We start from the raw sequence: 21,078 nt of genomic DNA, 5'->3' as shown, positions 1-21,078 counted from the left end.
TGAAAAAAAATCAATTTAAAAAACTTGCCAAAGTAAAAAAAAAAAAAAAACAATTAAATGAATGAGAATCAGATTATTTGATAGGAAAAAGACTCAAAGACAATTAAATTTTATACATATATATATATATATATACATATATATATATATATATAAAATTGATCCCAAATAAGAGAAATAGAAATGTAAATAATGAGAACTAAATTTTAAAAGATAAAAAAAAAATTGAGAGGTTGAAATTAAAATAATAATAATTTAATATTGTAGATTTTTCAATATAAAAGAATAATAATCAAAATGACAAGAAGCAAATGTTAAGATACAAAATTGAAGGGGTTGGTCTAAAATCTTGAAATTGCGTTGAATTTGAGGTGGATAAAGAGAAAAAGAGAAAAAAAAGAAATTCACCGACACTAGGCCGAATGTGCGTTCAGTGCTTATGTTGTCCCATTATGGAGGATTCACCAAGACCTTTCAAACATTACTAGAAAAGGTTGCATTTGGTGGCTAGACAACCATGTATGCACTAGCAAGTTGTTTAGAAAAACTTAACCCTAACAAAAGAAAAACCACGTTGAAAAGACCTAAACATCCCTCGTGGATAGTTTTGTTAATTTTGAATCTAGAGGTAATTAAGTAATGAGTAATTTAACTTTGATAAAAAAAATTAAAAAATACATAGAAGCCCCTAGGCTTAAGCCATCTCTTTTTTTTTTTTTTTTTGTTCATAGGGTATTTAAGTATTTTAATTGTTCTAAAGAGTTAAAAAAACCAATCTACCCTTGAACATTTTGAAAATGACATTGAATCATGATAAAAAAAAACCAGCATGCCCTAAAATCTTAGCTCAATATTTCATTAAATAGTGTTTATTAGGTTTGTGTTATAATGTAGGTTGGATTAAGAGTGTTTTTTAACATAAAAAACATTTAGTATTTAAGTAATGAGTAATTTAACTTTGATAAAAAAATTAAAAAAAATACATAAAAGCCCCTAGGCTTAAGCCATCTCTTTTTTTTTTTTTGTTCATAGGGTATTTAAGTATTTTAATTGTTCTAAAGAGTTGAAAAAACCAATCTACCCTTGAACATTTTGAAAATGACATTGAATCATGATAAAAAAAAAAAAAAAAACCAGCATGCCCTCAAATCTTAGCTCAATATTTCATTAAATAGTGTTTATTGGTTTGTGTTATAATGTAGGTTGGATTAAGAGATTTTTTTAATATAAAAAACATTTAGGCATTGTTGATGTTTTTTTAATATATAACATAATCAACTTGACGGGTTTAAATGTAACCTGGATGATTGTTAAAAACTTAGTTTGACTAAAAATAAATATTCAATATGATATTTTTTATATATAAATATTGAGATGATAATATATTTTTATCTATTTAAATCAACTCAGGTTAATTTACTTATTTACATGCAAGCTTATGAGACTATAATAACTCTATGGAAAACAAATCAAAACAAATTGTGAAGCTTAATTTCCTGTAAATCTAATATTAAAGGATAAAATTAAAACAAAATGACCGGAGTCAACCTGCCAAACCGGATTATGAGATCGGGATAACTCAATATAAAACATATTAAAATAAATTATGAAACACAATTTCCAATCAACCTAGTATCGAAAGATGAAATTAATTTTTTTTTAAAAAAGAACATAAAAAAACAACTCGAGTCAACTAGAGTGAATCTGCAGAACCCGTCACTCGAGTCATGAAATGGGGATAACTTTGTAAAAAGTTAATCCGAGACAAATCACAAAGTCTAATTCTTAATCAACCAAATATTGAAGGATACAAATAAGAAAAAAATTAATTAAAAAAAAAAAACTCGAGTCAATTCGCAAACTTGTGGTTCATGTCACGAAGACTGTCATGACCTTGCTAAAATTAAATAAAAAAATAATGAAATTCAATCTATAATAAATATAATTTTGAAGGATTAAAATTATTTTAAAAAATCAAATTGTAAAAAAAATATATTAAAATAAATAATATTTTACGAGAAGGGGTATACTAAAATATTTTTATTAATTACTAATGTTAATTTAAAGGTAATTTGGATATTTTATATTAAAAAAAAATATAAGATTACGAGTGCCAACAAGTAAAATCATGAAAACCATAAATCTGCATTGTTTTTTCTGTTTTGCCTGTGGGCGGTCTTGACTTTCATCCCTCCCCCTCCGTCGGACTGTGGGCGGGAGACTTTTTGCTCTGGCCTCTCGGAATGCGCAAAGCAAGGCCCGATGGCAACTCATTACTCTTGTGTCTCGGGGTTTGAGCCTAGTAAAACCAAAGAGGAAGCGACATGGATTGTGTAGAACTGTCCACTTGAATAAAAAATTCCATATGCTAAAGAGATAGATATTTTTTAAAAAATTATTTTTTTTATTTTAAATTAATTTTTTTTCAGTATTTTTATATCATTTTAACATACTAATATTAAAAGTAATATTTTAAAAATAAAAAAAATATTATTTTAATATATTACTGAGTGAAAAAACTTTTTAAAATAATTATTGTTAAATTTTTTAAATATTATCTTAATATTAAAGGACATAACTTAACTGACTTAGATACTAAGTTGTTTCATAGAAATTAACCGTTTGAGTTTTATAAATTTTAAAATTACTATAAATTTTATATCATGACCCCAACATTCATATTAATAATAAAAAAAAAAAAAAAAGCAGGATGCCCTAATGCATGTGAATATTCTGTGGGGTTAAATACAAAAGAGATGATCGTTACATGGAAGCATATAGCCGGCAACCCTCCCAGCTTTTGCTGTTAATATATACTTTTTTGTTCTTAATTAGTTGTGAATATTAATATAATCCTAAAGTCACCTCTTCCATACCATCAAACAAACGATAATATAAAGAAAAGGAAAGCATATAATAAGTGAGTGGAGTCCCTCGAGGCTGCCATCTATTTGTTTTATATCACATGTTGACCTTTTCGCTTTTTGGTTGCTGGGAGGTTGTTGCCTTTCGCTCATCGTTTATGTTTTTCAAAAATAAATTATTCAAATAATTAATCATCAACACTCAGGAAGATTTATTACTCTGGATGCACCAAGTTAATATGAAGTTGCATGTTTAAAGTTGCTTGAAAATTCAAAAAAAAAAAGATTTAATATTATTTGACGTGTAAACTTGTTCAAAATTAGCCTTGATCAATTGAAAATAATGCAACAAATTTATTTAAGCAACTGCTAATAAATGGGGAATTAATTGAAAAATGTTTTTGCTGGAGACTTAGGTGGTGTTTTGTATTGTGATGGCGGTAACTTTTAAAAGAACATTTTACTCTAAAATATAATAAAATATTTTTAAAAAATTTTATTTTTATATTAACACGTAAAATAATCAAAAAATTATTTAAAAAAACATTTGACCAGCTCCAAAAACAAAGGTAATCTTGGTTAACCATTAGAGAAAAATATATCATTTCTCCACTATAAATTCATCATTTATCTCTTATCTTGATGTTATGATTTCCTTATCAACACCCCTAAAATATTTTCTTCAAAAAATCTTTAACATTTTTTTTTACTTGATTTATAGTCTAAATTTTTTAAGCAAATAAATAAATAAGTTAATAGAAAATTATTACATATATTAAAACGTGTGGGCTGGTGATCATTGTTCATATTTAAATAAATAAATAAATAAGTTAATAGGTTGAGATTTCTTTATATTTGTATTTTCTCATGCATACAAAGTGTTTTAGAGAATTTTTAACCTTGATATTTTTTTTACATTTTAATCCTTAAACTTTTTAAATACAACTTAATCCTCCCAAATTATTTTATCGTGGTTTTATAGGTCAATATTTATTTATATTTGTATTTTCTCACCAACACAAAATATTAAGAGATTTTATGAGATTGAATTGAAGATCAAATTTATTAAATAAAAATTCTTCGGTAGTCAAAAATTAAAATTAAAAAACAAAACAAGTCCCATTTTATATTGGCAAGGAAAATTGCAATTTGCTCATTAGTTTTTCAGTTTATCTATTATATGGTCCCTTTAAATTTTAACATTTCATTTGCTATAAATTTCAATCCCCTAAATTTAAATGAAGAGAGAGAAAGTCCCTAAAATCTTGGTGTCAATGAGTTGGGTATGTTGAGAAAAGTTTGATGGAGATTAGAGGTTGGTTTGTGATTGAAAATGAGTTCGTAAAGGTTTTTAAGGTGTTTTTAGATTTTTAGGTAAAAAGAAGTAACAAAAATAGGTTTTTAGGGTTCTAAAACTTGGACCTAGAATTTCTTATCACCAAAGATTACTAGAAAAAAAATATAAAGGATAAAAAGTTGTCTGTCATAATGGATGATTTTTTCATAGATTAGAGAAAACAAACATCATCCACTCCATTAATAATAATAATAATAAAAAAAGGAATTAGTTAGACACGTGTGACCTCTTGAATTAGCACAGTGCACGGGTTTTTCAAGCCTAACAACACCTATCATCTTTTATATTTCTTTAAATTTTGATTATTTTTTAAAAATAATAATTAATACTTCCCTATATTTTTTAATTTGCACAATTTGTTTTTATTTAAATTTTAATCAATGCTCTCTCTTTTATTTTTAAAATGATGTAGTTTAACTTTTTTAAAAATAGTAGTTATTTTTTAAAATTATTTTTTTAACTTTATAATTCTTTAAAGAAGTTATTGTAATTAATCTTTCAATCTTTTCCTTTATATTTTTTTATAAATAAATTGTATATCTAGTGTATTTAAAATTTCTTGTAAAAAATGTTGAGAATTAGGATTTTAGGACCTCAAAACTCAGAGTTAGATTTTTTAAAGTGACTGAGAAATATAGATAAAACGTTGTATTACATTTCGCTTTGAGGAAAAAAAAAACTTGAGCAACCAACACTCCATCTAGGCCCTTGCATGCCTCAAGAGAGCATACCTAGGGTGTGTTTGGTATTGCGGTAGCTTTTGTGGTTGTGGTTTGAAAAAAATTGTTTTATAAAAAGTACTTTTAGTTGATGTTGGTTTGAAAAAATAGGTGTTTGGTTAAAACTGTGGTTGAAATTAAGGTCGAAGAAAAAGTAGTTTAATGTGTTTGGTTAAAAAAAAAATGCTTTTCAAATTGAGGTTATAAAATAATTAAAAAATATATATATTAATATTAATGATTTTAATTTAAATATTGTAAATTTAACTACTGTTATTACATCATGAAATAAATAATATTGATATCAAATATTTTTTATTATTATATTACACTATGTGCAATGTCATCACATACGAAATCTATTCAACAAGGACTATATTTTTCGTGGTTTCTTAAGTGCGCAACAACAAAAACTGAATCTTTTATTACGTCATCAAGTGATTTCCTTTTAATTTTTTGAATAGAACACAATTAAAATAAAAATAAAAATAAAAACTAAATTTTTTTTAACTGGGTCCGGACCCGGCAATAACATAATTGGAATTGCGATCAAATTTCACAAATGCTACGTCATTATAATTTAAAAAAAAACAATAAAAAAATTTAAACTCATTTTCATGGTTTTTCAAAAAAAAAAAAAAAACCTGGAAACGTGAACAGTGCATAGTGGAGCCATGCTCCATTGTTGACAATAACTTGTCAGCATGAGAAGCAGCATTTTGGTGCTTCTCACAACCTGCGGTCCAACCACCAAAATTAGTGGGTCCTATCAGCAACCACATTTTTTTTTCCTTTAACCAAACACCTGGTAGTGTGGTTGCGGGTGGACCTCACCCGCAACCACACTACCAAACAACCACCTAGACTGATACCACCTAAGTCCTAATACCTGACTTTTTTTTTTAGTTTTAATTTTAATTATTACCCTCTTATATATATATATATATATATATATATCATTTTGCATTGATTTTTTATGCAAATTTTTATCAATGCTCTCTCTCTCTTTTAAATTTTGAGCTTAATTTTTTAAATAATAGTTATTTTTTTTTAATTTATAATATTTAAAAAATATTGTTATAACTTATACTTATTTTTTTCTTTGATACTTTATATAAATAAAACGTGTTTACATAATGTACTTATGAAAATTAAAATAATTTGTCACTGAAAAAAAACACACAATCTCTAATATAAAATAAAAATAGTTTAAATTAAAAAGAAAAGTCAAGGTTAAATATTTGCATAAGCATTTTCTTTTTTTAAGAAGAAAAACTAGCATTTCATTTTAATATTTAATTAATATAAATAATACTTTATTGGTTTATTGATTAATATATATTTTATAATTTATTTTATTAAACACCAACAATATCTTTGTGTTTACTTTTAAAAAATTATGATATCTAAAAATATATCAATGTCATTAGCATATTCTTCTATGATGTTAGAAATTAATTGTAAACCCATAGCGCAGCGCGGGTGACAAGCTAATTTTGAATTATTATATAAGAACATTTTCTGCTATTTTGTCAGATTTTCTTATGAATATTCATCTATAGATAGATAGAAGATGGGCCAAGGCCTCTTGGTCTCTAAGCATTGGACCTGTTTGCAAAATTCAAAATTAGTTTTGGGCCATTCTATGACGAAAGCAAAAGGGCTCAAACAAGTTTTGCCGCCAGAAGTCCAACCCAAAGTAACGAAAACTACCTGACCTCAATACCAAGCACCTCCCGTCACTGGATCGTATATAAGCGGAAAGAGTCCTTCCTCTGCTAAACCAATCGAGATTCCAAGTTCGAAAACAATGGCCCCTCCCAAAGTGCTCATGGTAAGCATCACTACTTTACTCTCTATCTCTCACTTTGTAGTGAAGAAGAAGCTCTCTTATCGAAATGATTGCTTATGACAGATTGCAGAGAAACCTAGCATCGCTCTATCTATTGCTTCTACAATCTCCGGCGGCCAAGTAAAAGACACTCTCTACCTCTGTTTTCTGATTCTCAAACCCTAGCTTTCTTTCTTTCTTTCTTTTTTTTTTTTTTTCCTTTTTCCGAGTTTATTCGCATGGTGCAGATGCATAGTAGGAAAGGCACAACCGAGGTTCATGAATTTGAAGGAATGTTTAATGGATTTCCTGCACACTTTAAAGTCACTTCAGTCACTGGACATGTTTTCAGGTCCTTTTTTCTCTCTCCCTGCTCTGCTGATCCATTAGTTTTGGCTTTATGTGTAAAGTGATGAGTGTTGAAAGTTATAGGGTTCCCTGTTTGCTTTTTGTTGGATGACTCGGTTAGTTTTTCTAACATTTTGTTGCTTCATTTTTTTGTTAAATTGACATGTCTTGGTGCTGGAGATATGCATTTTTTCTTAACTTCATCAATAGGGTGTGTTATCCGGGTTTGGCTGTTACCTTAGCTAGGGATTTCTCCTGGACATTGTCCATTACTTATAGTTCTTAGGGGCAATGGTTGAAAAGGTATAAATATTCATAGCTGAGCGCCACTGTGAGTATAGGATTGTGGGATTTTGTTTGCATCGTGTGATAGATTATGATTCTGGCGTTTGGTAAAAAACGAAGATACCATGCCCGTAAGTGTATTGAACATGTGCAATTAAATGACAGTTCCTTTTAGTGAACAAGTAGAGTGTTGGCTATCTATGGCATGTTATATACATATCAGCATTCAATGGAATTTGTTTTGGTTCAGCTGTAAGTGTATTTCTTATCTTAGCCACAATAGCTTATTTCACACTACTTATTGTGTTCCCCCCCTTTCCCCTCTTATGCAAGTTTAGTGTAGATTTTCCAGCAAAATATCAAGACTGGGCTGCCACTGATCCTGCTGATCTTTTTCAAGCTTCAATTCATAAGACAGAAGCAAATCCAAAGGTCAAGCTGGCTCTTGTCATCTATTTGCAGTTTCTTTACGAGTTTAAATGCCAATCATAATACTTGCATCCATGGGTCTGTGCGAAGATCTCAAATCACAGTGCATGTGACATTTTCATTGCATGTAAAAATTTGATGTGATATCCATCAAGTTATGCTTAGGGTGTGTTTGGTAGTGTGGTAGCGGTTGCTTTTCAAAGTGATTTTCATTCCAAAACACATTAAAATAATGTTTTTTATTTTTATTTTTTTAAAATTATTTTTGACATCAATATATCAAAATGATCTGAAAACATCAAAAACATATTACTTTAAAGAAAAAAAAATTTAAATTTTTTCAAAAGCGCTTCCAAAATGCAATGCCAAACACACCCAAGTGTATCAATTAGGTGCTTGTTCACACGTGCATTGACTGCTTTCTCCTATAATTCATGCAATATCCGTTGTGATTATGATAATGTCTTTCAATAAATGCTTTCTTATATTGCTTGCAAGTTGCAACTCAGAGAGTAGTTTTTTGTTTTTAAACAAATATATGTAGAACTCAACAGTTATTGAGAACACAAGTATCGTGGACTGTGATTTTTTATAATTTTTTTATGTAGACGGTTTAAGTCTTCTTTTCAGAGAATAATTTGGCTGTTTCTAGGTGCCAAGGTTCAATGCTTGTAGGTATTTAAGTCAAGAAGCTCATGGTTGCAGGCTCATATTTGTAGGCATTTAAGTCAAGAAGCTCGTGGTTGCAGTCATTTGGTATTGTGGTTGGACTGTGATCGTGAAGGAGAAAATATATGCTTTGAAGGTAACTTTATAGCTTTTGAATGTTTTGATGCAACTCTCATGGTTATATAGTACTTGATTTTTTTATGGAAATCTAGTAAATTTGAATTCTAATACTTTATAAAAAAATGAGGGTCTGAACGAGAGTGGTTAATCAGCCTTGAGAAGTGAGGAAGACTCGAAATATTTGTGTCTTTGTGGACTTGATTGTGCAAAAGTTGATTATACATAGCTGGTTATTTGTCGAGGAGGAAGAAGAGAAACCATCATCTGGACCACTACAACAGACCGCCATCAAAAACCCTAAAAACACTAAATCATAACCAAGAAAACTGGGAATCACAACCACTGGTTTAAAACCTTAATGGAAGAACCCAAACAATTATACTACTTGAACTCACTGTGCCAAAAGTGAGATTTGAATTTAATGTGGTAAATAGAAAATCTGCAATGAATAGACTTGAAGAACCTAATTAAATCTGAAATGGTAGTTGGACTCTTGCAGACCAAAAAAGTCTTGTTTTTCATGCCTCCCATAGCTTGAGTTTTGGATTTCCACCGCAGGCAGGTGTTCTATTCATTACTGTCATGGATTAAAAAACAAAGATACATTGCTGTCCTCACCAAGAGGGAACCATTATATGTAATATAGCTATTTAGATATGCAATTGAGAAATGGAAAGGAAGCCTACTTAGATGGACTACATGATGTATAATTGGAGGCTGATCTTCACACATGCAAATGAGTGTATGCGAGTTATAATGTGTCTTAAGTTTGGGTAACATATTAGTAGATTTTATTCTATCAGAATTCAGCTTACCTACACACTTTTTTTGTCCTGGAAAATCATTGGAGCTACCATTTGCTGGACTTACTAACAAAAATGTTGCATTTGTTTATTAATAAATTTTTCACCTGCTAAAATTTATGTTAATTGTATCAACTACGAAGAGCTTGGATGCACATGCTTTCTTCACAAAATTGGCCGTCAGAATTTTCTCCAAATATTTGACCTCAAAATTAGAATTTGTTGGAATTTAGTCGACTATGTTAGCTACATAAAACAAGTATAAAATAGTTATAATTTTTCACTATCTATCCGCCATAATAAGTGAAAGTTCATTGTTTGTACAGTTATTCAGTGTACCGGTTTTCAAGCAAAGGATGATAGAAGAAAGGTTTATCGCGCACGATTTTCTTCAGTTACTGAGAAAGACATTTTGAAGGCCATGAACTGCCTAGTTGAACCCAACGAATATGAGGCACTGGCTGTGGATGCTCGGCAAGAGATAGATTTGAAAGTTGGCGTTGCATTCACACGATTTCAAACTAGTTATTTCCAGGGAAAATATGGCAATCTTGATTCCAGAGTTATCTCGTAGGTTCTTTCTTCTCTTATTATAGTTTATCACGCAGCTGTCTTTAGCATTGTAATGCTTTGTTTTCTTGATGCATTCTAGTTCCATGCATCAATAGGAATTCTATTCCGTAGTCTAGAATCTCTGAACTTAGAGAAGGTTAGGGAAAATTAAAGATCATTTTGATGAATCTCCTATATTGGGGCCGAAGCTTAGGGTCCTTTTGAGGGTAGCTATGATCATGCATGGGTAGCCAAGTTGACACCAATTTGTTCAATATTTTAAAAATTTGGTCAACAGTCAAAACTACAAATTACCTTGGTATTTTAGGACCACATTTTTGTGTTCTAGAGTTCAAGGTCTTGATTACCCATATTGAAAGTAGTAGGATGAAATCCAAGAAACTGGACAAGTTTGAGCACTAATCAAGGCATGAAACCTTTGTTTGATTCTATTAAATTTCAAGAGCCTTGGTTTTGCCTTGATTCACAAGGTGTCTCTATCCATCCTACCCCTTTATTTCCTCCTTTGTTTTTGGTACTACATGTAACAACATAATTTTTTAGTTAAACCACTTATAAATGAGAATGAAGCAAAATATTGAACCATTCTTTCTTCAGAAGAAACACAAGCCATGCTACTGGTACCGCTGCTGTCTCTGCTTTATCAGTGTTTGGGGATTTCAGGAGCCTTAATTTCTTATGGATGCAAGAAGTGCCCTTTATGAATTTCAAGGGTAGCCTAGTGGATTCTGGGTTTTATATCCTTCCCTTTAGTCACTTTATTTTGTTATATATCAATTTACTATATTGATTTCATAGGAAATTACACTCTTTAGTAACTGTTTATTGTTCTCTTTCATCTATTGACTGCATTCTTCACTGTCTTTAATGTTCTTTTTTTGTCCTCTTTGCTCACCTGGTTGGGGTGGCAAAGGGTCTAGCTTGCTTTGCAGATTTCTGACTGGTCTTTTTTTATTGCAAATGCACTTCACTTAACTTTAGATTATGTTTGTGTATGGACATGAACTCCGTCTTGTTCCAATTTTTTACCTCAAGGAATCAGTTAATCATGCTTACTCACCTCTTCTTTCAGATATGGGCCGTGTCAAACTCCTACCCTTGGGTTTTGTGTACAGAGGTATTTGCAAATTACTACTTTTAAGCCAGAAAAGTTTTGGGCTTTGCGCCCTCACGTAATGGTAGATGGCTATGAACTTCAACTAGAATGGGAACGTCAAAAGTTATTTGACTTGGATGTGAGGCTTTCTTTTCCTTAACCTAGATTTTCTCAGTTTTAGCTTTTATCTTGACAGAAAAGCTGTATCATATTTTTACATATTGCAGGTTGCTTTGATGTTTCAAAAGCTGGTATTACAGGATAGAATATTGGAAGTAACTGATATATCAGAGAAACAGGAAAGCAAAGGCCGTCCTCCTGGTCTAAACACAGTGAACCTTCTAAAGGTTAGAGAAAATTTGGGACTGAGAAAAAAGTCCTGCCACTTGCAAGCTATCTGGTATAGCTTGTTTGGTGGCTTGGTTCAGCTTATTCATTTGCAACTTTGTATCTGGCATCTTTGCTCATTTCTGGTGTGAATTTTTGGTGAATCTGGTCTAAACACAGTGAGCCTTTTAGAGGTTAAAAAATTCAGGCATTGGGGGAAAAGAAGCTGCTTATTGTAAGTATTTGGGCTAGCTTGGTTAGGCTTATGCATTTGCCACTTCTTTTCCAGTATCTTTACTCTCCAAGCATGAGCTGAACTCTACTAGGTTCGGGTCATGGGCTCGCAAGTGCAGCCTGAATGTGTCATGGAGCTTAATGTTTGAAGTTCCTGACTATTTTTAATGAGGCATATACACTTAACAGTAGGAAACTTGCATGGACAAAACAAGAATACCTGCTAGTCCCATTCTCCTTTTTGTTAGTTTTTCAATTGTGTTTCTTATTATACATCTTTCCTAAATAAAAGAAGGAAAAAGACACCTGGCTATTTGTCTGTTCTCAAACAGCTTTCAAGTTGAAGAGCCCCCTAGGACAGCCCAATGTCACAAACATTTTTTACACTTGGTTTATTTGCCTGCTTCAAAGCATTTGCTTTATTCATATTTGATGGTACTGGAAAAGTTGTTATGTTCCAAAGTAAGTAAAGTGGGAGAGACTTTTTGACTCAATGCACACCTTCGTTAAACTACTTGCATGCGTTGAATGCAAGTATATTTTAAGATCCATGCAAGTAACAACTATACTTCTATAGTATAATTATCATATTTTTGGTAGTTCTGGATGTAACCCTTTGACATTATTATGCCCATGAAAGATAATGCTGGCAACTGCTAATTCTGAACTATGATATGGTTATTTTGATGGGTAATTAAAATTTTAATGCAAAAAGGTTGGGGGAAATCTTTTGTGATACAGTGTCTATTTGCTTAGTGTCATCTACAAGTTTGTGGCTAATGTAAATTAAAAAATCAGTCTCTGGTTCTGTTCCCATTTATGTCCAACTTGGTAGGAAAATCTAGAGTATCCTACTCTAGCATTTTTACATGAAATGGCTGCTCTCAAGACTCAAATCTCCTTGTGGTTGTATGGCCAGAACTCTCACCAATCAGTGTTCCCTATTTGTCTAGTGTCATTTACTCCATCTGATCTTAGAGTTAACTCTGCAAGTTCTTTGTATAGATTGAACATGTGCTTAAGACATCAATGTGCTTTTCAGATTGCTTCAAGTGCATTAGGCTTCGGACCTCAACTGACCATGCAGCTGGCTGAACGTCTATATATTCAGGGATTTATCAGGTTTTCCTAAGTTTCTTGTCCCAATGTAATTACTTTGTTCTTTGGTTAGTTGCACTTGTTTTGGCTAGCAAATATAAGTTCTCTACTTATTTTCATAGTCATGTTGTTGTATCATTAGCCAATCTTAGCTGAATACTATTGTTAGAGTTTGATTTATTGAGATATGAAGTATCTGAGCTTCGCGACAAAATTTGTCTTTTTGATTCATTGTGCTGGAACTGGATAAGAAAAATGGTATATTGCACTAATAATATAACCTACAGGTGTATATGGTAGATTCTAAAGCTGAAAACTATGACGACCAAACATGTAGTTTCCTAAGGTTTGGGTGTCCAAAAGTATATGCTAATTTAAATCTTTGTTTGTTCGGGTGAGTGACCCACCTAGAGAAGTCTGGGCAGAAGGGCAATGCTAAATAAATTCTATATGCCTTTTTCTTAATGTAAATCATGTCTCATGAAAAAAATTATGAGATTAAACAATAAATAGGGGAGTTAATGTGGAGTTATTAACTTTGCAACCGATTTGTTAGTTTATATTCTCAGAGCCTAAGGCCCTCTGATTCAGTAATATGGACCTATCTTTTTGAAGCACTTCTTTGTCCATGAATTATACTTCTATAGCCCCTATCCCTGTTTGGCATATAATTCATGTAGTTTGTACTGTTTGTGCATAGAACAACTGTTATTTTACAATTGTGCACAGGTCATAGTTGAATTTACTGTCTATCTTCCCAAATCAGCTATGTTCTTGAATTGAATAATGTATAATATTCACAATTAGAGGCCTATATGAATTGAAGATTGACAATAGATACATAAATATATACATGTTGCTAGATCCTCTAATTATTCAAATCATTTGTTTAATTACTTTTCCCTGTCTTTGTGGAATTCAATACCCCTTATAATTTTATGCTGCTCTTTTAGTTATCCACGTACAGAGAGCACTGCCTACCCTTTGTCATTTGATTTTAAAGGCACACTTGGTGTACTAGCAAACAATCCAATGTGGGGCGATTATGTCCAGGGACTGCTTTCTGGTGGTTATCATAAGCCTCAGTCTGGAAAAGATGCAGGTGACCATCCTCCTATAACTCCAATGCGGTCAGCAAATGAGGATATGCTTGAAAGAGATTCTTGGAGACTATATCAGTATGTCTGCCAACATTTTCTGGGGACTGTATCTCCAGACTGCAAGTATACGAGGTAGAAGTCTTGAAGTTTTATTCTTGTATTTATGGTCTAATCTTTATTGTCTTACCCTTGGCTTTTGTCTTTGCACCGCAGTCAGTCATGAACCTATATGACACCTGGTCTTCTAATATTCTAACTGTCATTTGATTTGCTGCTACATGTTTGCAAACCTTTTCTCTTGCATTCCATGTCCTTTCACTTCAAAGCTTTTCCCTGATATTATGCTGTTCAAAGCTTTTATTTTAGATCGCCTTTTCACCTTGCTCACAATGGATGTTTGAAGTCAACTGAAAACCATGTCATTCTCATAATTGTTAGCATTTTTGGGTTTGATGAGAGAATGATATTGAAAGCATGCTTTGCCTTAAAACCAAATGTTTATGAGTGGAGAAATGGTAGCTTCTCATCTGTGCTATTGTCAGGATTGGCCTTAATGGATGGATGGGGGATGACCTCTCTGCAACTCAACTTGTTAAGGAATTCTCAGAAACTATGTTCTTTCATTGTGAGGTGGAAAGAAAAAAGAAGCCATATTCATTTGGTATCAGAAGCAATTGTTTTCAATATATGTGCCATTGCTAGGAATGGCCCCTGGTTGGATGGGCAATGAGTGATGCCTGCTCTGCATTCAACTAGTCAAGAATTCTAACAAACAAATTTGTCTTGGCCTGGCTCAAAGCTTGTTTTGAATCAACTCGAAAATCAAAATATCCAAATTTGAGCAACACTTTTTAGGACAATGAGGCTAGGCCTAGCCATTGTGCTCGACTCAATAGCTTGCTAGCTGGTCTTTTTGCTTACTCTTATAACAGGTTATGAATGCTATGGCACTTACAAACTCTTGTTACTGCTCACATCTTTGGTGCATATTATTTCTCTGACCAAACTCTAAGCCTAAAGTTATTATTTTCGCTTAAAACTTCCAAGCTCTTACATTTGAAACAGTTGATGCCATCACAATAAAGCCAGCTAGATAATCCTTAGAGATGAAGGTTCGTCTTCTATCATTGTGGTGGACTTTCTACCAGAGCAAGCACTGGATGGATAGGATTTGACTATAGCATGCTATATACCAATCGCATTCTTGGCATATCTTAGCTGGAGCATACCATGCTAATACAAAGTTGCATAGGATGACAAACAGAGCAAATGATAGTCAAGTTGCATGGCCTGCTGTGTGTATTGGGTGTCGGTGAAGCTAGAGAGGAAATCTTAACTTATTTTGTGGTTTAACAGTGCTTCTGCTTCTTTTCGTAACAATCTAGAAGTCATACACAGAAGAGTTTCACAATAAAATAAAGCAAAACAAGAGGGTTGCCTCTTTCTATACAAATGGCCACCATTGTGAGCCATCCTAAGGGCCAGTGATTTATGTCATGTGATGTAATTTTAAAAAGCTTATGTGATCAGAATTGTGTAAAGTTTGGCATATGTGGCTTCATTGTATTTTTTTTGCTTGGCAAGTGTGTGAGTTCTACTCAATAGCTTGGCATATAGGATAGGAACTCATGTGATAGGCGTGTTGGAAATCTGGATCCCAGCTCAAGTATTTTCATGTTTTTTACATGCTTAGTCCAAACATCCTAGTCATCTGCTTGGCTTGATCCTTTAGCATCATTAAGGCCAAACTTATTTGCTTTATCTGCTATGGATGGAGTGAGACTAATGTTGATATCATATGTCGAATATGAACCATGTCATTCCATGCTTTCTTGGAGTTTGGAGACCTTTAGACTTTGAATGTACATATTGGGGATTGACTATCCTGTATAGTGATTATGTAAGTAGATTATAATGTTGAGTGCAATATAATTTGTGTTATTAGCTAGAAATCAAAAGGAAAAGTGTCATTTTATCTTGGGTTTTTAGTCAAGTATTGTCGGAACCATGCTTCATGCGAACCAAAGTGATCTTTAATTTCAACTAAGAAAACTGTATAAAGCCAAACTTGACATCTCAATGTACAGAAACTTATGACTGCATTTATGTGTTGCTACCAAATCAATAGACTGCTATTCTTGTTATTGAATGTGTCTCTTACAAAAAAATAAGTTGATTGAATTGTTGTCAGTGGTACTTGGGTGGTCAATCAAGTCACAATGTTTAAGAATGCTATCATTGATTTGGTTTTTTTCTCCCTCTGTCATAGTTTTATTTTGCGAGAACATGTACTTATTATCACTCAATGATGCATGGATGACTATTCTTCTTGTATTCATTTTCAGTGCATTTGTGATAGTTTTCTGATTTTTCTTTCTTCTTGACATATATCTTACTCTCTTTCTTCTCCCTGTACTGTTTCTCATCTAATTGTATGTTCATAGACAAATGATGTTCATTTCAGGAAAAAGGTAGAATTCTCAATTGGTGGAGAGTTCTTCCATTGTATAGGTCTGCATGTTATAGTCAAAGGATTTACATCAATTATGCCATGGTTGGCAGTAAGTGAGAAAAATCTTCCTCAGTTTGCAAAAGGAGATAAAATTGAAGTTTCTAAAGTTGAGCTATTTGAGGTATTCTTGGAACTATCATGCTTGCAATTTCTTCTGTTTAGTGCCTGAATTTTATTAGACACTGTCCCATCCAACTGGGACTCAATTTTCCTCTCTCTGGTTTTTTTTTTATTTATTTATTTTTTTTTAAAGGAGGGAAATATATCTTAGGGGATTCTCTTTGAGTCTGATGGTTTTGGATATGAAAAGACGATAAGATGTTGTGGAAATGTGCCTGTGCTATGACTTGGTGCATTTGGAACAAGTGCAATTCTATGATTTTCCAAACAAACTTATCCTTCTGACTTCTTTGGTATAAATTTGTGTTTTTAGCATCATTATGGTGCCTCAGCTGTGAGACTATCTAGTCGATTTTCTCTACCAGATAATACAAAGGGATTGGAGAACATTGTTGATCTAGTTTTGCTTTTTTTGTATTCGTTCTTTTGTTTATTCTGTAGGATGATGCCTTATCTTCTGCCTGCACATTTTTTAATGTTAATGTTTTATTTTGTTCAAAAAAGAAATTTTAAACTTGGTCTGGGAACAGTATTTCTGGCTTAAGGTGGATCAATGCTTGTTGACTAGGTTTATATCTGTTCCATGCCTCTTTAGGAAAGGATTGTGCTATTTATAAAATGCAACAAAGTGACAACAGTAAAACCAATATTACTTTAAATGTTTCAGTATTATGGCGGTGCTTTATGAGTTCATAAAATATGCAGGGGCAAACTGTTCCTCCAGATTATCTCAGTGAAAGTGAGCTGATTTCTCTGATGGAGAAGAATGGAATAGGTACAGATGCATCAATATCTGTACATATTAACAACATTTGTGAGCGCAACTATGTTCAGGTACATTATTATTTATCCCTGTTAAAAAAGGTGGATTTTCATTTTTTACAAGCTCTAAAAGAAACATAAATTCTTCCTTCTTCCTTATTATTTTGTCTTGTTTTCCCCAATTCTGATATTCCCTTTTGTTCAAATTGCAGGTACAAGCTGGTAGAAAGTTGGTTCCAACTGCTTTGGGTATCACACTAATAAGAGGCTATCAATGTATTGATCCAGATCTCTGTTTACCAGATATTCGTGGTTTTATTGAGCAGCAGATTACCCTTGTTGCCAAGGGTGAGGCTGATCATTCTTGTGTTGTTCAGCATGTGCTAGAACAATTCAAGCGGAAGTTCATTTACTTTGTTAAGCAGGTCATGATTTGATTCATTCTTTTCCTTCCCTTTTTCATCTTTCATTCATAGCTGAAAGCATTGCTTGATGCAAAGTGGAGTTAGGCTTTGAACTTTTGTCCTCCCCACTCTCTCATGTCAACTTTTGTGGTAACCTTTATAAATTAATATATCATTTTTGTCAGTTGTAGAATGATAATAGTAGAAATGCTATTTTAGGCAATGTGAGGTAGACTGGATAGCCATCATATCACATTATTGTGTTATCCATGGAGAAAGTGATGCCAGAGTTACATGGATTTTCCCATCTTATTTAATTGGACAGGGAAGTCTTGTTGATTTATTTGACTTTTTTTGGCGACCATTGTGCCAATCATTTTGACAGGATTTTTTTAAAAAATATTCAGTAATCTATATATGAAGATGCATAGTGCATTGCATTTGTCTGCTTTGGCTGTAAATCGCCATTAATCTGCTACAGTAGTCAGTGTTGTTGAACTTAGATTGTGATGATTACTTTTCTTCCTTACTAGTTTGCTTGCTTTCTATTTGATCAGATTGACAACATGGATGCATTGTTTGAAGCACAGTTCTCCCCACTTGCCGACTCAGGACGTGCTTTTAGCAAATGTGGCAAATGCCTGAGGTACATGAAGTACATTTCTAGCCAGCCATCGCGTTTATATTGTGGTACATGTGAGGAAGTTTATTATCTTCCTCAGAAGGGAACAATCAAGGTAATTAACTTTACCAGAAAAAATTATCAATGCTCTCGATTTTATACCAAAATGCATGAATGAAATATAGAAAGAACTTTACAGTATGTTTCAGGTTTTGAAACCGAGGAGGCTGTGCTATAGTTTCATATTATCATGCAGTAGCTTCTTTCTATCTTTTGTCTAGGATAAAATTGCCTGATATTCTACAGTTTCATGTTTTCTTCATGGACATGATGCTTGTCTCAACATTCTGCTACTACGCTGAGCACAAATGAGCATTTTTGTGCCACTTCACCATGCAATTTAGTTTTTCTTCTGTTTTCTCCTGTTTGTTTGATAAGAATGTCTTGAATTAAGCAGGCATTTCCCGAAATGAATTACAAATTGAGGAGTGTATATAGAGGAATTCTAGATTGACCTGTTAGCATCAATTTGTTTTGGGTATCTTGTGCTGAATAAAAGGCTAAAGTGAAGAATTTAATTTGACTGTCTTCGTATACACATTATATAATGTTTGTAACTTGCTAATGTAGAAGAATAAAAGAGAGAGAAGATAAACTATTCATCCTGAGGAATTCACTACAAAACAATCATGGTGTACTTCCACCTCTCAAAGTTAAAACTGGAATTGTCAATTCATGGACAACTCCAAATCCACTCGTACAGTAATGCATTTTTTTTTATCTTTGGATTCCCCAAGGGTCTGTATCAATGGGCAGGTGCTACTAGTTGAATTACTATAGCGTGTCCAAATCACAATGATATGGAACTCATTGGTGAAAATGCTCAACATACAGTGGGATTATTAGATTTTGTGACTAGGTATCTCTTGATCATCAGATTTGAAACTCCATAGCATTATTCTCTTAGATCTTTTGTCAGATCAGTTTTAGCTAAACCATCATTTTAACTAAATAATGTTTTGCTGACGGGAACACAAAGATGTGAACCAGTAGTAATTATGACAGAGTTTGTGGTTCTGGCCACTCAAAGCCTGATGTGTTTGCTTTTACGTGCAGTAAGGATGACATTACTGTCATCCTTTGTCTAAAATCACTGTTTTGTTCCCTAATAACTAGCTGAATTTTATTTTTTTGCAGCTGTACAAGGAACTAACATGCCCATTGGACAACTTTGAGCTGTTGATCTTTGCCATGGCTGGTCCAGAAGGCAAGTCATTCCCTCTTTGTCCTCTCTGCTACAATAATCCTCCTTTTGAAGGTATAGATGCTCTCTTTGGTGCCTCTAAGACCGGTGGTTCTGGGATGTTGGGGAAGGGGGCAGGCATGCCATGCTTCCTCTGTCCGCATCCTACATGTCGACATTCTTTGATAGCTCAAGGGGTTTGTGCTTGCCCCGAATGCAACGGGACACTTGTTTTGGATCCTGTAAGTGCTCCCAAGTGGAGACTTTACTGCAATATGTGCAATTGTCTTGTCTTGCTCCCTCAAGGTGCTCACCGGATTTCCACTACTCGAGAACGATGTCCTGAATGTGACTCAACAATCATAGAAGTGGATTTCAACAAGAATACGACGCCCTTGGAGGATGGAGCAACCCTGCATGTTGGTTGTATTCTTTGCGATGATCTGCTCCATTCTCTCGTCGAGGTGAAGCATGGAAAATCGTTCTTCAAGCGAGCTGGTAAGTGGGCAAGGGCAAGGGGGAGAGGTGCTTATAGAGGAAGGGGACGGGGTTTTGGAAAAATGGACCCTAAGATGAGCTTTCGGGATTTCTAAACGAGCTTTTCTGGATAATTATATTGTTCTTCTTCGTAACATGGAATCCAGAGTTTTCTACGTTATGTTGTTGTACGAGCATAAAGCTATGATCTTGCGGCGTTTGGAACCTTGACGAGAATGAGTGTATTTACTATTTTTATTTACTGCTGTTTTTCGTATCTTTTCAAGCTCAGTATACTGTCGCTTTTTCTTCAGTGGGTCGTGAAAGATGCTGTGGTACTGATGTTGCCACTGGGCGGAGCTGAAGGTGAAGCCACCTAAAACACTCGTCTAAAGAAAAATGTAGGGGAAATTAAAGTTCAGCACCCACTAAAAAATAAAATATTTTTCTCTATTTAACTCAAATTAATAAAAAATTATTTCCGGTGAAAAAAGAGACTTCCTGTTTTAATTCTCTATACTAATTTAAACAACCCAAGGATGAATGCAGGAATTTAGAGGTAAGTAAAAAAACTGAGAAAACTGATAAAAAAATAAAAATAAATAAATAGTGAAAAAAAATTAATTAAATCGATTAAAATTTTGAAAAAACTGATCGGTTCGGTATTGGTTTTATAAGTTTAAAACCGAACTGAACTGAAAAAAACCGAGTCAAATCAAAAAAACCAAGCAAAACTAAAAAATTAGAGTCATACTGGTTTGAATCGGTTTTTTTTATTAAAAAACCAAACCGAATTGAAATCGATAAATCGGCTAGTTCGAATCAGTTTTGGTTTGGTTTCTGATTTTTTTTTTTTAAATTTTAATTTGATTATTTTTTTTTATAAAAACCAAATCGAATCCAATTTTATCACGGTATGCAGGATGGTCTATAAAAAAAAACACAAATGGACAGATAGGAGATTCCTATCCACTCCCGACATCCAAACGCGGCCTTATAAACATAAGAAACAATAGAAAGCAGAGATAAGAGTGGCGTTGGACACTTGGACTCGTGTCCTGATCATCTCCAGTCTTCCGTCACAG

At 33.0% G+C, this 21,078-nt stretch overlaps 1 protein-coding gene across 4 annotated transcripts; it reads left to right on the top strand.

The window, feature by feature from the left end:
• The first annotated feature begins 6,675 nt into the window (after positions 1-6,675).
• LOC118040677 (DNA topoisomerase 3-beta) lies at positions 6,676-20,255 on the top strand. Of its 4 annotated transcripts, XM_035047681.2 has the most exons (15): positions 6,676-6,774; positions 6,856-6,912; positions 7,020-7,123; positions 7,743-7,836; positions 8,539-8,638; positions 9,752-9,995; positions 11,071-11,233; positions 11,322-11,441; positions 12,698-12,777; positions 13,707-13,985; positions 16,318-16,486; positions 17,191-17,319; positions 17,460-17,672; positions 18,209-18,388; positions 19,471-20,255. In XM_035047681.2, the coding sequence occupies exons 1-15, from the start codon at positions 6,751-6,753 to the stop codon at positions 20,107-20,109; spliced, it is 2,595 nt and encodes an 864-aa protein (XP_034903572.1). In that variant the 5' UTR covers positions 6,676-6,750; the 3' UTR covers positions 20,110-20,255. The 4 variants fall into 4 exon arrangements, with proteins under 4 accessions (XP_034903572.1, XP_034903578.1, XP_034903589.1 ...); XM_035047687.2 differs by lacking the exon at positions 6,676-6,774 and having other exon boundaries at positions 6,881-6,912; positions 7,748-7,836; XM_035047698.2 differs by lacking the exons at positions 6,676-6,774; positions 6,856-6,912 and having other exon boundaries at positions 7,748-7,836; positions 8,553-8,638.
• Positions 20,256-21,078: the final 823 nt, after the last annotated feature.

This window comes from Populus alba, chromosome 14 (assembly GCF_005239225.2).
Source record: "Populus alba chromosome 14, ASM523922v2, whole genome shotgun sequence".
Classification (NCBI taxonomy): Eukaryota; Viridiplantae; Streptophyta; class Magnoliopsida; order Malpighiales; family Salicaceae; genus Populus; species Populus alba.
The sequence above is the reverse complement of the archived record's forward strand: the minus strand, read 5'-3'. Positions and strand labels throughout refer to the sequence as shown.

Coding starts and splice junctions, on each gene's coding strand:
- LOC118040677 (XM_035047681.2), top strand. CDS start 6,751: ATGGCCCCTCCCAAAGTGCTCATG. Junction 6,913..7,019: donor CTACAATCTCCGGCGGCCAA/GTAAAAGACACT, acceptor CGCATGGTGCAG/ATGCATAGTAGGAAAGGCAC. Junction 9,996..11,070: donor CTTGATTCCAGAGTTATCTC/GTAGGTTCTTTC, acceptor CTCTTCTTTCAG/ATATGGGCCGTGTCAAACTC.